General features: G+C 50.6%; 1 protein-coding gene across 2 annotated transcripts in view; it reads right to left on the bottom strand.

Moving 5' to 3' along the window:
• Positions 1-234: 234 nt before the first annotated feature.
• The window catches only part of SMOC2 (SPARC related modular calcium binding 2), a 158,075-nt gene continuing 142,780 nt past the window's right edge, over positions 235-15,529 (bottom strand). For both annotated transcript variants that reach the window (XM_061428586.1, XM_061428587.1), the window contains exons 10-13: positions 9,782-9,881; positions 7,715-7,989; positions 4,315-4,352; positions 235-1,718 (exon numbers count right to left, since the gene is read on the bottom strand). In XM_061428586.1, coding sequence (XP_061284570.1) covers positions 1,701-1,718; positions 4,315-4,352; positions 7,715-7,989; positions 9,782-9,881 — 431 coding nt within the window. In that variant the 3' untranslated portion in view covers positions 235-1,700. The remainder of the gene's footprint in view (positions 1,719-4,314; positions 4,353-7,714; positions 7,990-9,781; positions 9,882-15,529) is intronic.

The raw sequence follows: 15,529 nt of genomic DNA, 5'->3' as shown, positions 1-15,529 counted from the left end.
ACACGTGTGCCCTTTGCACCAGCCTGCACCCTTCACACGTGGACACCTGTGCCTTCACCAGGGTGCAGGTCGCCACTTGTCATCTTGTTTGACAGCAGGAGACTGAAGCCCCCAGAGGCTCTTACCCCGAATCCCACAGCCAGAGGGGCAGCACCAGGGTCCACCTCCCCCAGCCCAGCATCCCTGTCTTGCCTCCCGACGGTAGACACCTCTAGAATGAAACAAGAGGCTGACTACGGTTTTGATAGCATATTTTATTTTAATCTAAGAAAAATGATTAAATTCAAAGTTCAGAAATATAAAAGATTATCCAATAAATTTAGGATCATAACCGTTTCTTAAACAATGGTGACACACATGGGGGCTGGTTTTTAGGCTCCAAGGTTCCACTTTGACTTTCCCGTAATTTAAACGAGACGCTGCAGGAACGTCTTCATGACAACTGTCGAGACAGATCGATAGGCTGTGTGTTGGGGGATCTGGGGCCAGGGAGATTTTTTTCCAAACCTAAAGCTCGAGCTGAGGCAGCGTCACAGCCTGTCACTCCACTCCACTCCGGGGAGCCCGTGGGCACATCACGGAGGCGGGGCTCCAGCCCTGACGGGGGCAGCCAGCTGGCCCGAGGCCCAGCCCCGCTGCCCCCGTGGGGCCTTCAGCTGCCCCCATCCCTGTCCAGCCCCACTTGGGTGAATTTCCCAGTGGCCAGTCCTTCAGGAAAGAAGAAGGGAAGCGGGCATCCACAGGCCTTTGTCCCCAGCTGCCAGGACCAGTGCCCGGCACAGCCTCACCTGGCCATGCCTTCTTTAAGGAGGCCGCTCACAACTTGCTCAGGTGGCAGTTTTCCCTTCCCAGGAGCCCCGGGGTAGACCACGGACGGGTGGACAGGGGCCAGATGTAGAGGAGAAGAAGGCTGACAAGCATGTTTGGCAGGCTGGGTCAGATCGTGATTAAATTTACCTTTCTGAACGTTGGGCCCCTCCACGCTGCCTCAGGAAGGCAGTCAGAATTCTCTAGCATTTACAGCATGGTTAATCTGAGCCCAAGGCAAAACTCAAACAGAAGATCGCAATGGAAAAACAGGCATATCAAGAAGAGTTTGAAATATCTCCTCTCCTAGCAGGGCACTACCGGTGAACGCTGCGCGAGTGGTTGGATAACTCATTGCATGAGCAGGAACTCAGGAAGGAAAACCAACAAGCTAACACAGAATCCCAAGAAACGAACAAAGCCAGGACGGGGTCAGCAGGCGACTACAAACATCTACGGGGCCGTGGAGCTTCCAGCATGGATTCAGCGATGCCACCAGGACAGTAGGCCCCTGACACAGCCAACCTGGCAGGACTACTCATGATAGTGCCCGTCAGGAGGAGGCACAGGTTGGAGCCAGGGCACCTCAGCCAAGGCTTCTGTCGGCTAACGTGTGTAGGATGAAGAAGTCAAGCTCAAATCCACTCAAAACACATCTCCACCAGCTACAGATTCTGAAGGTCAAAGAAGGACACATACATTGTATGTGATTAATTTTCTGAAGCCAGCCCTTCCATTTTCACAGATTAAAGCCATCTATTTAAATATCTCATTTCTACAAAGTGAATTTACAGTTAAAGTACAAAGTGCAAATACTATGTGTTTGTTTTGGTTTTTTTAATTGCTTTTTGTGAGGGAGTTGGCCACATGTCTAGGACCTGTTGTGGAGTCATCTATCCTTGCTTCCTTGGCTGAAAAAAAAAAGACAAAAAAAAGAGATGTGTTAAGACATTTGAAGCACTCATTTCTGAAAATGAAGGCTTGCCTTCCAGGAATGAAATAAATCCAGCTGACAAGAACAAAGGGAAAAGCAACATTTTACACAGAAGTGAAAAGAGGACGGACTTCACTGCGGACTGCTGTAGCTGTTTAGTCGCTCAGTCGTGTCCGACTCTTTCGTGGCTCTATGGACTGTAGCCCCCCAGGCTCCTCTGTCCATGGGATTTCCCAGGCAAGGATACTGGAGGGGGTTGCCATTCCCTTCTCCAGAGTATCTTCCTGACCCAGGAGTCGAACCTATGTTTCCTGCATTGGCAGGCAGATTCTTTACCACTGACTGACCCACCAGGGAAACCCCACTTGGGATATAAGAATCAACTAAAAAAATAAAGGTATTTTGAGTGCTCCTTAACTTCTAGCGCTTTTCTTTCATTCAATGTTCAGAAATATAAGAAAAAAATATATCAGTAGAGGAAGTTAGCATTTATTTCACATACTGTAAGTAGCTTCAATATATTAAACATTCTGCAGAATCGCCAATCACCACGCAGTTATCATGCAAATGTATTTTTAACAATCTAATTTATGCTTCAGATTTTAAAAGGCATGGCTGCTTTTTAACAATTTTCTTTTCATCCTTTCCATTCATTATTCCATTTCTAAGAAGAAATGCAACTCAAAAGTTTGCTTGCTAAGTTCCTGGAATTCTGCACTCTGCCCATTAAAAATCACACAGAAGAAAAGGAGAAGCAATGTGCAGCCTTCTTGGCTTATTTTTCCACATAGACCCATTCCAACCAATACAAGTCAGTTCTATTTAAAATAATGACATTTAAATATTGAGGAGACTTCTGGGTTGGCTTTTATCCCCCTGCTAAATACATGAACAGGCGGCAAGAAGAGATACTGCGTCTCCCACATTAAGGAAACAAGACATTCTATTGTAGTTAGTTGTGGAGAAAGATAAGCCATCAGCACGTTTAATCAGAGAATAAAACTGATCAGATTTGCTGGAGGAGAACTGGCACCAATGTTCTAACCTACACCCACATCGCTGGACGGCAGGCTTCTGACCGCCAAGGAACTGTGATGGAAACTGCAGAAGACACCTGGAAAAGCCGGTCACTTTCTGTTTTTTTTTTTATTAAATATGAGCTTCATGCATCCTCTGAGATGCCCTTTATTTCCTATTCTTGTGTTTGGTTATCCATTTTTGAAAGACTTTGGTGGTTGGACTCTTGATTCCTTCAAGAAGTCTGCATGGTCTTCAGTCATTTTAATAAATGCCAGCTGCAGCGGGGCCTCACCCAGGATCATGGTTTGCAGTGATAAACGCCACAGAAAGAGCTGGGGAGACTGCTCCGGCTTCCTTTTCCGGGGAAAAGGCTCAGGAGTGAGGCCTGTGCCTGGAACAGAGTTTATTTCAGACTGAGGCAGCACATGTGTGCCCGTCACCATTGTTATCTTAGGAAAAAAGTCCTGTGGAAGCCTTGGGAACTCAGCCAGGTAATTGCTTTCAGACCAGCCCTGTTCTAAAGCACAAGTGATTTGCGCTGGGATTTAAAAAGTTGAAACCATAAACACTTGCTCAACAAAGACCAACCGTGTCACACATCTTTCCTAATGAAGTGGTTTTAAGTTACACCCTAGGTGTGTACTGGAGGTCTCCACTTCAAACCCACCACAAACACAGGGGCTTGTCTTAGGAAACCGAGGCCTGACATCAAAGAGGCGAAGACAAAACGCACAACAAATTGGCCAGCCGCCTGAAGAAAGGAGGGTGTGGCCCTGGCTTCGAGGGAGGAGGAAGGAGCCGCTCCTGTTTATCTTCTGGAAGAGAGTCTAGGCTTGAGAGGGCTGTGGCTGGGATGGCACGGTCATCTCTAGAGACCCAGCCTCAGAAGAGCAGAGGGGGGCTGTGCGCGAACAGAGCACGGCGCTGCGAGTCCCCTCGGAGGCAGTGCTGGGTGAAAAACGAAGGTCCCCGTCCCTGCAGTCTCCTTCACCAAACATAAGAAACAAATTACAGCTGCAAATCCTGGAGAACTGTGTAATATGTATGTATATACACATATTCCCACAAAACAGGGGGACTCAGAAATCTTTCTCAAAATAATAAATAATTGAAATTTCAAGTAGTAAAAACAAATAATTAGGGCAAAAATCTTGTCGTTGATAATTCAGCAAGTTGGTGATTTCTGACAGAATCTTGCCGGGCTCTCTGAGGCCTCACAGGCGTGTCCTCAGGGCCTCACCCAGGATCACGGTTTGCAGCGATAAATACCTTAGAAAGAGCTGGGGAGACTGCTCTGGATTCCTTTTCCAGGGAAAAAGCTCAGGAGCGAGGCTCTGCCTGGAACAGAGCTTATTTCAGGCCGAGGCAGCGCATGTTTTTGAGCACAGGGCGGGACGCTGACAGTCCCTTCGGAGGCGGCACTCGGTGAAAAATGAAGGTCTGCATTTGTTTCTTTCTTGGAAGGTGCTTCACTTTCTAAATGAGCAGAACTTCGTTGTTATTACCTCAACTAAAGCAGCAAGTGATTACGGCTACAGTGTAAACATACTCACCTGTCTATTAGAAGTGCTTTCAGCATTACCTCTAGGGGCTAGCGGGGAAAAAGAGAGAGAGAGAGAGATTAGAAACCAAATATACTTCATTCGTAAGAGGTTAAGTAGACTCTCTCAGGAAGAGAGCCACATCACTATAGGAAAGAGTCATCCGCGAGCAAACTTTGAGAAAACAGGCTTTCCACGCATGCTCAGCACGGGGCATAAATAACGGACCACGCAAGCCAGTGTATAAACACTTCCCACCAATACAGACGCTCTAGTCCAACTTCAGAAGACTGTTCCATTTTGCCCCAAATCCCACAGGCGTGCCCACTCGCCGTGGAGAGTGCCTTCTTCCGTTTCTCAAGCTCCACCAGGGAGAGGCGATCCCGGCAGCGGGGAGTCCAGCACAGAATGCCGATGCTTGGAAAGCTTTGGGTCTTATATTTAAGTCACGAGAATCATTTAACTGGCTTGGCTCAAAATAACTATTTCCACATCCCGCTTGGCTCCACCTCTTGGCTCGAGCCTGTCTCAGGACAGGGACCGGGACCCCACCTGTGGAGACACTTTCCTGCCTGAAACCTCCGCCTGGAATTCCAGTCTCCCCCATCACCTCCTTAGCAAGCAGCACCCATTACAGTGGATTGTTCCTATTTATTTCACTTTTCTTTCCACCCTAAAATGTAAGCTTTAGAGGTACATGATTTTTGCCTGTCTCATTTACTGTGATTTTGCCAAGGCTTCGAGCAGGGAGCAGCAGGTAAATATCTTTGGAATGAGTTAGTAGGTGGAGGGCAGCACCCCTAACCCCAAACACCTTGATTAATTGTCAGTGTCCATTCATTCAATTAATAAACTAAAGAGCAAAATCATTCCAGGCTCAAATCTCTTCCCTTGTTGTACTGAAGCAAACAGAAACAGAGCATGATGGTTGAAACACAGATGCACTGAGCAAATTGCAAAAGCACTGAGTAAGTCGTAGCTAAGCGGACTGTATCTTTCACTCGTAGGCTTGGATGACTGAAGGATCTGGTCACGGCTGTTGCCACTCTCCATTCTGTTTGGCCTGCGATGACGACTCTACAGAGAAAGCAGGTGTTGGGCCGTTGGTCCAAATTTAGAGAATATTAAATTGATAGTTTGAATCTATTCCAACCAACTGGGCTGAATAATTGCCAGATTTTTCTTGGTTTCTTTTATGGTAAATAGTCTACCGATCATTGGAGGTAGCCACAGATTAAAGTTAAGGTACAGCAAGAAAAGGTGACATTTCTACATGTCTAGAACTTTGCTCTATAGATGAAAAGAATATAAATTTCATTAATGACCCTGGGTGAAATATTCCACTCAAGACAGTAGGGAAAAATTCCATGAAGGACTTTTTAAAAATACATAAAGGGCAAAAAAATATACTGCTAGTTAATTTGAATGAAACAGAACACACGTCATTAAAATAAATATGAAGCTGTTCCCATAAGTGAAAATAATTTTCAGTGAGAAAAGGACCGTGTACCTCCCAGCTCCCAACGCAAAGCTTAGCGATGGATGGGCTGGGGGGTGGGGGGGAGGGTAATGTCCTGGCATCAGATATACCGATCACTTACAGGCGACCCTGTGCGTGGTGATGTGGCTGTAAGGCAATATGCCTGAGAGAATGTAGCCAGCTTGGCAACTTGGGTGAAAAACGTAATTTGGTCAAAAATGAGCATTTCCTAATTGCTGATTTTCTGTACAATTGTCATTTTAGAGGACCATGAAGACATAATGTCATCTTTTGTGAGTTTCTTCCCGAACCCTTGGAAAATATTTTTTCTATGTTATATCTTTTCTCAATATTTTTCAGGATATTTTCTCGTTTTTTAATTTTTTGTAATAGCAAAAATTGAGATCATGCTCCCAATAATGTCTTAGTTGCAAAAATTTAAATGCAAAAATCTTGTTTAATTGCTTAAAGTAAAAATAAATGTGATTAAGTATATATATTATGATCCCATTTTGTAGTGAAAATCATAGTGCGTAAATATGTATGTGTTTGTTGTGGTTCAGTGGCTAAGTCATGACCTCACGGACTGTATGTATATATGAACAGAAATAGTGGTTGTAAAGCTATAGATCTGGTCTGATTTTTGTCTCAAAATAAAAGATCACATGTTATTTATGTTCTTTATTTGATTTCTCATATTTTTTGGAATAAAAAATGCATTGTTAAGTAGAGAGCAAAAAAAGAGAGAGAAACTGGTAACAACTTGGGTTTTTAGAAATAATCCCTCCTGAATATTTATGTTTCTTTGACTTTTCCCTATTTCAAATGACAAAGATAGGAAAAAATAAACAATAATAAAATTGAAAAAAACTAACAGTAGGAAAAAAACTAAGAGAAATTCAGCAAAAAAAGAAAAAGAAAAGAGCTGCAAAATCAGCTAACTTTTTATCCAAATCGCCAATGCTCATTTTTTAACAAATTGTCATTTTTACCACATTAGTTTATTTGGGGGAGGTCAGGGGCCGTCTTTCCTCATAGCTGAGTCAGTAAAGAATCTGCCTGCAAGGCAGAAGACCTGGGTTTGATTCCTGGGTCAGGAAGATCCCCCAGAGGAGGGCATGGCGACCCACTGCAGTACTCTTGCCTGGAGAATCCCATGGACAGAGGAGCCTGGCGGGCTACAGTCCACGGGGTCACAAGAGTCGAACCCTACTTAGCAACTAAACCACCACCACAGGGTCCAGGGCTTTCCCGTCCCAGTTGAGCTACAAATACAGGGCAGCGAGCAGACCACATCTGCTGATGCTCCAGACTCTGCCCTCAGACTTGCTTCGCGTTTCAAATGTGCTGCAAGTTCGGCAACAGGAAGATGGGATCGTAAGACAGCAGCGGCGGGAGAGGCCCTGTGGGTCCCACCCGGCACCAGAGACCAAGGTGTTGGCTGGTGGCCCAGCGCCATGGAACAGCGCTCGGGTTCCGGGGAGAGACTCGCCCAACTGGCAGCACAGCTGAAACTCTGTTTCAACCGTGGAAATGACTGTTTGGAAACAGGAATTATTGAGCTGCTAATAATCAGGCTAAAGGTTTGGTCGGGGGCCATGCATGGGGTCCCCAAATGGCTCCCAGGGGTCCCCACTTTGCTCTTCAGCATCAGAAGGCGGTCACTTGGGGAGGCAGGCTCCCCTCCCCTCCCGAGGACAGAAGAGTTAAGATGTGTCTCCAGACACCTCTGAGCTCTCCCCTTTCCAAGCCGGCTCCCCTCTGACCACTCGCCGACCGTCTGCCAGCGTTTCCACGGGCAGGGGACCTACAGTAAGACCGCACATCACACTTGCCCCCACCCTCAGACTGTTGGGACCGTCCCTCTGTCTTAACTCTAGCAGAGGCGTGGACAGTGGGCGGGAGTGGCTGCAAGTGGGGAGAAAGGCTTACTGTGGCGCTTCCTCGTGTCTGCCTTGACCTCCTCTCTGGTCGCGCCCAGGCAGCCCATCAGCTCTTGCAGGGAGATGGACTTGTCGTTATTCACATCGCAGTACTCCACAAACTTCTTCACGCATTTCTTGGGTTTGGACTTCTTCCGAAGAAATCTCTTGAAGGGCTTGATTTCCTTTTTGCCGATGTCCCCGCTGTTGTTTTTATCCAGCAGTTTGAAATACCAGTGGACCACTCGCTCCTCCAGCGTGTGGCTGGGGTCAGGTTCCGAGAGCCTGGAAGACACGTGGGTGGTCAGGACGCCCGCCCTGGTCCTGGTCTGTCCAGAAAGGCACCCCCGCCCGGCTCTGACTTTCCCCAATGGAAGGACCTGCTTGTCACCCTCTCTTTCCTGAGGCATAAGGCTGCCTGGCTTTACCCTTCAATATAATAATGATTTTAAAAAGAAACTTAGAAAAAGAGATCGGGCAAACATTTTCAGGCTGGTTTCAAACTTGCACACGGCACAGTGAGTTTGGACCGGCCGGTCGCATAGCAGACGTTGGCAGGTCTCAGGACCAAGCCCGTGGACCACCACGCCGGTCACAGGATGCCCATCTCCACTGCCTGCACCGTGAGGCTTTCTACTCCTCTGTGTTCCCGGGCAGGCTATTGATGTCACAGGTAAACTAAAAGGTGAAAATTCACACGTGTCCTAAAGTGGTAACCAGACGTCTTACCCTGGATTGAAAAAGAAAGTTTGGTATTTTAAGATTTAAATTAAAAACTCTTCCAGAAGTTCTGCATTTAAGGCTGATCTTGGAAACCCCGATGTTACGACAGGGTTTCTCACTAAGCGGAAGATGCCGGCAGCTGCTAACCCTGGTCCTTGCTTCCTTGGCCGGCTGTCAATCTCTGTGTTCCCATGAGTGTCAAGAGGGAGTCAGATACCAGACATTCCCGGGTATTAGGGCTTTCTGAGACTATTGACTGTTTCTCAAACTCTCAGAGGACCTTCTAGGATGGAAATTCATTTACTGCTTTCAACTGTAGTCTTACAGAGAAGAGCAATCTTTCTGAAAATATAAGATGTCAATTTGAACTTTGGGTGGTTCCGTACAGTTTAACTTTATATCAGATTCATAGCCCTTCCCTTTATTATTCTCCATTCTGACTCTTAAGCAGAGACAGAGAGAGACAGAGAGAGGAGGACTTTGAGCCAAGGGGACAAAAATCTTAGATCAGCTAGAAGAGATGGAATAATCAAGGTTTGGGGAGGAGGGGAGGAAGGCCAGTGCTCTAAGAAAATACAGACAGTGAGATTCCCAATCAGAAAGTGTGCTTTAAGATAAAGAGACTGATTATCACTAATTAACAGGGGAGAGCCAATGCTTGAGACACCGTGTCCATTAAACACTGGACATAACCCTCCTGTGGGCGGACAGTCACCCACAGACACAGGTCAGCTTCGGGGACTCGACAGCATCTCAGGAAGCGAAGCTCAAAGCCTCAGCCCCAGGACCAAGCGTGTCCGCCGGGCACTCAGGGCAAGCCCCCTGAGGTTCAGAAGTCAGACTCTGAACAGTGATAATACAATTAACACCCCTGAATCACAGCCCTGGAAAGGGCTGAGAGGGCGAATGTTATGTCATATATATTTTACTAAGGAAATCCTATTTTGAGAATTTTAAATCAAACAATTTAATTGAAAGTATTTATAAAATCCAGTCACTAGCTCTGAAACGCCATTCATTCTGAAGCAGGGAGCCCTCTGGGCTGGGTTCTCCCATGCCCCACTCTCCCCTGCCCAGCGTCCGTGCCCCCCGCCTGATGGAGCCTGGGGAAACCCCAGGGTCTCGGCCTGGTCCCACGCCGGCAACATCGTCACGGGAGGATCTGATTGCATTACAGGAAAACCTGCTAAGCAGACCTCCTCCACACACGAGCGAGGACCTCACGCTTGGGGAGGCGTCTGCTCCGCTCCGGGCCCTGCTGTGCCCACCAAGCCGATGCCCGAGACTGCAGTGGCTGGACTCTGCCCTCCAGGCTCCGTCCTAGCCCCCCGCTCTGAGGTCAAGGGCAGCACACCTGCCGGGGGAGGAGGGATCGGAGACCGCGTGGACCATGTCGGTGGACAGCGCGTCCAGCACGCTCGTCAGAAACTCGCGCTTTTTGGCGCCAGGACAACCTGGAAAAAAAACAAGCACAGACACCGTTTGTTTCCCAGAACTCACGGAGCACAGCAGGTTTCCCTGTAACGGAGAGAAGGCTGGTTTAGGGTTCAGAAGTCGGGGTGTCACTGACACAGTGGTGATGCACACTGATGCCGTGTGCATCAGTGACTTCATCTGGACACCTGCGAGTACGCCGCAGCCCACACATGTTGGTTTTAAACCTCAGCTTCTGAAAACTACAGTCTCTAAGATTTCTTGAATAATTTGTGACACTAACAGATTTCTGGGCATTACCATCTCACTGGTCCCCAAAGCGGCAGCCCCGGGCGGGTGGCATCACCGCCCCGTTACGCAGGAAGCCCCGAGGCTGGGGACCACCCCAGGCCCACACAGCAGAGGGAGGACATGCTGGTGTCTGGTCAGATGAACCTGAGGCTCGCGGCCTTCGGGTAACTCTGCCGTGGAGTTCACCTGAAGCTTGACATTCCACAACACTCTTCACCTACAAGAGGTCACTGAACTGTCCCTAAGCCCCCTGCACCCTCAGCGTTTTGGGAGGAAGACGCAGCTGGGCACGTCTCTCCTGGACTCCGAGAAGCGGGAGGAAACCTCCACACGGATAGGATGGCATGCTGTGTGCAGCAGCCAAGTCACTCAAGACCCGCGTGTTTACACAGTCGGAGAGCTGGGGTTTCACAAACCTCCTTTTGACACTTGAGTTTTTGTTATTATTATTCAAGCACATGTTAATTGCCTGTAGCAGGAATCCATTTACGCTGGTTTCCACTTCGTTAAATACACATATCAGAAAACAGATGCGAATCCCTAAGGGTCAGGGGAGGGTGAAAAAAGAGCTGTGTAGTTCCCCTATGAATACAATTAGCAAAGTAGATTGTGATCTATAGGGGAAACCCCCAGGGAGAACGTTACTTTCCAAGGAAAAAATAAAATATCACATTAAGCATTCCCTGGGGAGGAAGCAGCCGACTTGCGGCTGGACTTCACCCGCTCCAGGACAGACAGTGCCCTTGGCACAGCATGCCTGGGATGGTCATCTAATGTGGGGACATCGCCCGCTCCAGGACGGGCAGCGCCCTCGGCACAGCGCTGAGCTCCCCCAGAGCAGCCTGCCGACTTCCAAGAGGACAGAGGACAGCAAGCAGGCCTGAGCTCCAGGCTGGCTGCACCGCTGGGGAAGGCAGGGGTGTCCCAGAGGGTGTGCACGGCCCACCCCAGCCCCAGCCTGCCCGGGAATTCCCACACCCCGCTGGCCTGCAGACACCAGAGAGGGATGTGGGCTGGTGTCGGGAAGGCCGAACTGAGGACACTGTTAGGGGCCGGACAGCTCTAAGGACGAGTGATGCGGCCTTTCGTGTGGTAAGTGTGACTTCAGTGGGGATCAACCCCGGTTACATTTGCTGCCAATTTAATCATATCCCCCAAATGAGGTAAAGGTTTTTAATCGGAAAATGAGATATATTCATCATGAAACATAAGACTAATCACATCTAAAAGATTGAGAAGGCTTTAACGCACAGAGCAGTTCACACTGAAAGTTTAATCTACTTCTAAACCAAGAAATATTAGGTCAATGCTGCTATAGCATTATTTTTTTAACCATGGTGTAAATTACAGACTTTGAAGTGCAGGTATCTTTCTGCTCAGGATTATATTTTGCAGCTGAGAGGTCACTTCAGTCCAACAAAAGAATACCTTTCGTGTTTATTTGCAAATACAACGAACTTCACCTGAGTAAAGAAAAGGACAAGATGGTTTAGGCCCCAAGAGAGGGAGCTACTGCTCCCGAGACGATTCCCGCCCACGCTGTGTGGACGAGGACACGAGCTTTAATCTGATCAACTGAGAATCACACACGCGACGTCAACCTGCGATGGGCACCCCGACGACAGTGCTGGGCTTCCTCCACAAGCCCGCGTTCAGACCTGGACGGAGGCCTGGCGCTCGGGGGTGAGCAGCCCTCAGATCCAGCAGACCCCGGCGCACGGGTCCACGTCCTCACCTGGCGTGACGGGGAGATAGACCCAGGGCCTCACACTCTGGGTCCTGCGGCTGCTGGTTCCAGGACAACCCCTCATCAAACAGAAATGGGGGCACCACCTCTGAATACGTGTGCGAACAAATAGGGCCGGGCAGCACCCACTGTGGCCAGCATCCTGGGAAAATAATCCCCACACAGAGGGTGAGATGGCTGGATGGCATCATCGACTCAATGGACGTGAGTTTGAGCGAACTCCGGGAGATGGTGAGGGACAGGGAAGCCTGGCGCGCTGCAGTCCATGGGATTGCAGAGTCGGACGCTACTTAGCAACTGGACGACGACGACAATACGTCAGGGTCAGGCGGCGTCGAAGGCTGATAGATCGAGGATGGAGAGGGGGCAAGGGCCGCCTTCACCTCCTGCCTGCACCTCACCCCCCGGCTTTCCCCAGCTCTCCTGAGAGGACACCTCCTCCTGGAAACACAGGGGTCCCAGGCCTGCTCATCCTCCATGATGTTTGTAAAAATGAGAAGAAATCCGAAAGAAAAAATCAGAGCACGCACGATTGAGAAGTTGTTTCTGGTTATATGAGAAGTGCCAGCCGTACTGTGCAATGGACGGGGCCTCCCGAGGAGCCTCAGAGCTGGGGGACAAAGGGAGCCCGGCCCCTGGCCGTCAGGTTTCCCAGGAAGCCCAGAGCAGCCTCCCTTATGCTCGGCCCCTCGGGCCGCGGGCCGCAACGACCACCGCAGAGCTCCGCGTCTTGCCTGCAGACCACGGGCCATGGCCGGCAGCCTCCCCAGCCCCGGGCCCAGCTCAGTGGGTCGCTCACGTGGAGACAGCGGGTGCCCACCCGAGGGGGCCCGGCCTCCCCCACGGCAGCTCACCTCCCCTCCTTCTGCCCGCAGGGCCTGGCACGGCCCCCAGCGCCCGTAAACCTCATGCTGGGGAAACTGCGGCCGGCGGGCTCTGCGACGGGACTCAGAGTCCCTGTGTATTTGCATCCACATGCAGGACATGGAGCAGGCCCGGAGGGCTCGGGTCGGGGGGCTCAGGGCAGGGACGGCCGCGCACCAGGGCCTTCCACGGAGACCTGGCAGCCCGGTAAAGAGACGCTTGTGTGTGTGTGTGTGTGGGGGGGGAACCAGACGGCCCTTCTCCAAGTTGGAAGCAGAAGGGCTGCAACCATTTATTTACACGTTCAAGGCAAAATCCAGCATCCTGCTTGGCTTGGAAACGCTCAGTTGATTTCACTTATCTGTGAAATCCAAGGAAAATACTTGGCACCCTGTTGGAGTCCTGTGCAGACACTCGGGTTCTAATCCCGGCCTGACCCGCGTGAGCGGGCGGCCCCATCCCAGCCTCAGTGCCCGGGCCTAGCGAGCTCCTCAGCAGCGAGCTGCTGGCCGCTGCTCCCAGACTCCAGGCGCCGCGTGGCCCCAGGGAACCTGGTTCATAGCTGATGCCTTAAAAACTATTTGACTTTTTAACTCTTAAAATGAATGCTTTCTGCCCTATAAGACATCTTTCTTTTAAAAAGTAGACGTTTTTGGTGTAGAAATTACTGACTTCAGCAACTTGACTGTTTCATCCTTTCCCTTTTTCTTGCAAATACAGATGGAAACATTTTCAGGGCTGAGACCTCGACCACGCTGGGAAACTCCACTCCACGTGGTAATTGGCATCTGCTTCTCTCTCGTGACCCAGCACACTCAGGATGGCCCTCGAAAGGAAAGCCAACACCAAGACAGGGAAGGCGGGGTGGCGATGTCCTCGGTGGGTGGTATTGTACGCAGTACACAGCGCTGGCCCGTGTCAGCCAACACCGATGCCCAACTGAGGTCTGCGCGTTGCCCAGCAGGTGAGGACGGGGGGCTGTGGGTCAGGGAAAGCAGGGCTGAGGGTCCACTGCTGACCGGGTGACAAGGTGGGGTGAAGGGTCAGGGGACAGTGACAGCCATCAGTTGGGCTTTAAAGCATCCAGCACCGAGCGGTCTTAAAAGCTTCATCTGGCTGGTTTATCATTTCAAATGCCTATGGAACTAACACAGGTGAGGAATAACATGAAGAGGAAGTAAGCACCCTCTCTCTGGCCTTTGGGGCCCTCTGGGGAGCTGTGCGTCCCTCTGAGGAGCTGTGTGCGCCTCTGGGGAGCTATGTGTGTCCCTCTGGGGAGCTGTGTGCGCCTCTGGGGAGCAGTGTGCGCATCTGAGGAGCTGTGTGCGCCTCTGGGGAGCTGTGTGGGTCCCTCTGGAGAGCTGTGTGCGCATCTAGGGAGCTGTGTGCGCATCTGGGGAGCTGTGTGCGCCTCTGGGGAGTGGTGTGTGCATCTGAGGAGCTGTGTGCGCCTCTGGGGAGCTGTGTGGGTCCCTCTGGAGAGCTGTGTGCGCATCTAGGGAGCTGTGTGCGCATCTGAGGAGCTGTGTGCGCATCTGAGGAGCTGTGTGCGCCTCTGGGGAGCTGTGTGCGCCTCTGGGGAGCTGTGTGCGCCTCTGGGGAGCTGTGTGGGTCCCTCTGGAGAGCTGTGTGCGCATCTAGGGAGCTGTGTGCACATCTGGGGAGCTGTGTGTGCCTCTGGAGAGCTGTGTGTGCATCTAGGGAGCTGTGTGCGCATCTGAGGAACTGTGTGCGCCTCTGGGGAGCTGTGTGCGCCTCTGGGGAACTGTGTGGGTCCCTCTGGAGAGCTGTGTGCGCATCTGAGGAGCTGTGTGCACCTCTGAGGAGCTGTGTGCGCCTCTGGGGAGCGGTGTGCGCATCTGAGGAGCTGTGTGCGCCTCTGGGGAGCTGTGTGCGCCTCTGAGGAGCTCTGTGGGTCCCTCTGGGGAGCTGTGTGCGCATCTGAGGAGCTGCGTGCGCCTCTGGGGAGCTGTGTGCGCCTGCACACGTGTTCATCCCACTGCAAGCAACTACTGCCCTGCTCACAGTTTTAACTCCTCAAGTTTTGGAAGTCTGGCTTCTCCCAAACTTTTAAGAATTTATCACACAAATTTTCCGGTAAGTCTAGTTTTGTGCGATTTCCCAGAGTGACATGAGCACATCTGACCTGCAGGGTGGGGGTCAGAAGCGAGAGCCGCCATCTGCTGCCTCCAAGGTTGTGAGAGACCGGGATTGTCACACCTGTTCCTCTAGAAACGAGACGCCGAACAGTGGATTAAATCCACTCTTGCCTGAAGACTAACACAACCTACAAATTGCTAACCTACGTGAATTTTCAGTTCAGTCGCTCAGTCGTGTCCGACTCTTTGCGACCCCATGGACGGCAGCACGCCAGGCCTCCCTGTCCACCAACTCCCAGAGTTTACTCAAACTCATGGCCATCGAGTCGGTGATGCCATCCAGCCATCTCATCCTATCTGTTGTCCCCTTCTCCTCCTGCCTTCAGTCTTCAGTAAATCTCTTTATTTCATGTACAATATTTTGGACTGCATAAATGCAGCTGCGTGGTTCGTAATTTCTCTCTCAATCACCTTTACCTGGAAGTGAGTGCAGTGAGTGCAAGCACAGGCCGAGTCATGCTGCTCTTTTTTCCTGCGTGTTCCTGGCAGGGAGGGGGAACTGCGACGAGCTCCCTGCACAAACCACGTCCGCCAGGGCCGGAACGTCACCTCCGTCCCCGTGTGCAGAGCGTGTGCAGAGGAGGCGGGTTTGTTCCCCAGAGGGAGG

This window comes from Bos javanicus, chromosome 9 (assembly GCF_032452875.1).
Source record: "Bos javanicus breed banteng chromosome 9, ARS-OSU_banteng_1.0, whole genome shotgun sequence".
NCBI classification, from domain to species: Eukaryota; Metazoa; Chordata; class Mammalia; order Artiodactyla; family Bovidae; genus Bos; species Bos javanicus.
Note: the sequence above shows the minus strand (reverse complement) of the source record. Positions and strands in the feature narration are given on the sequence as shown.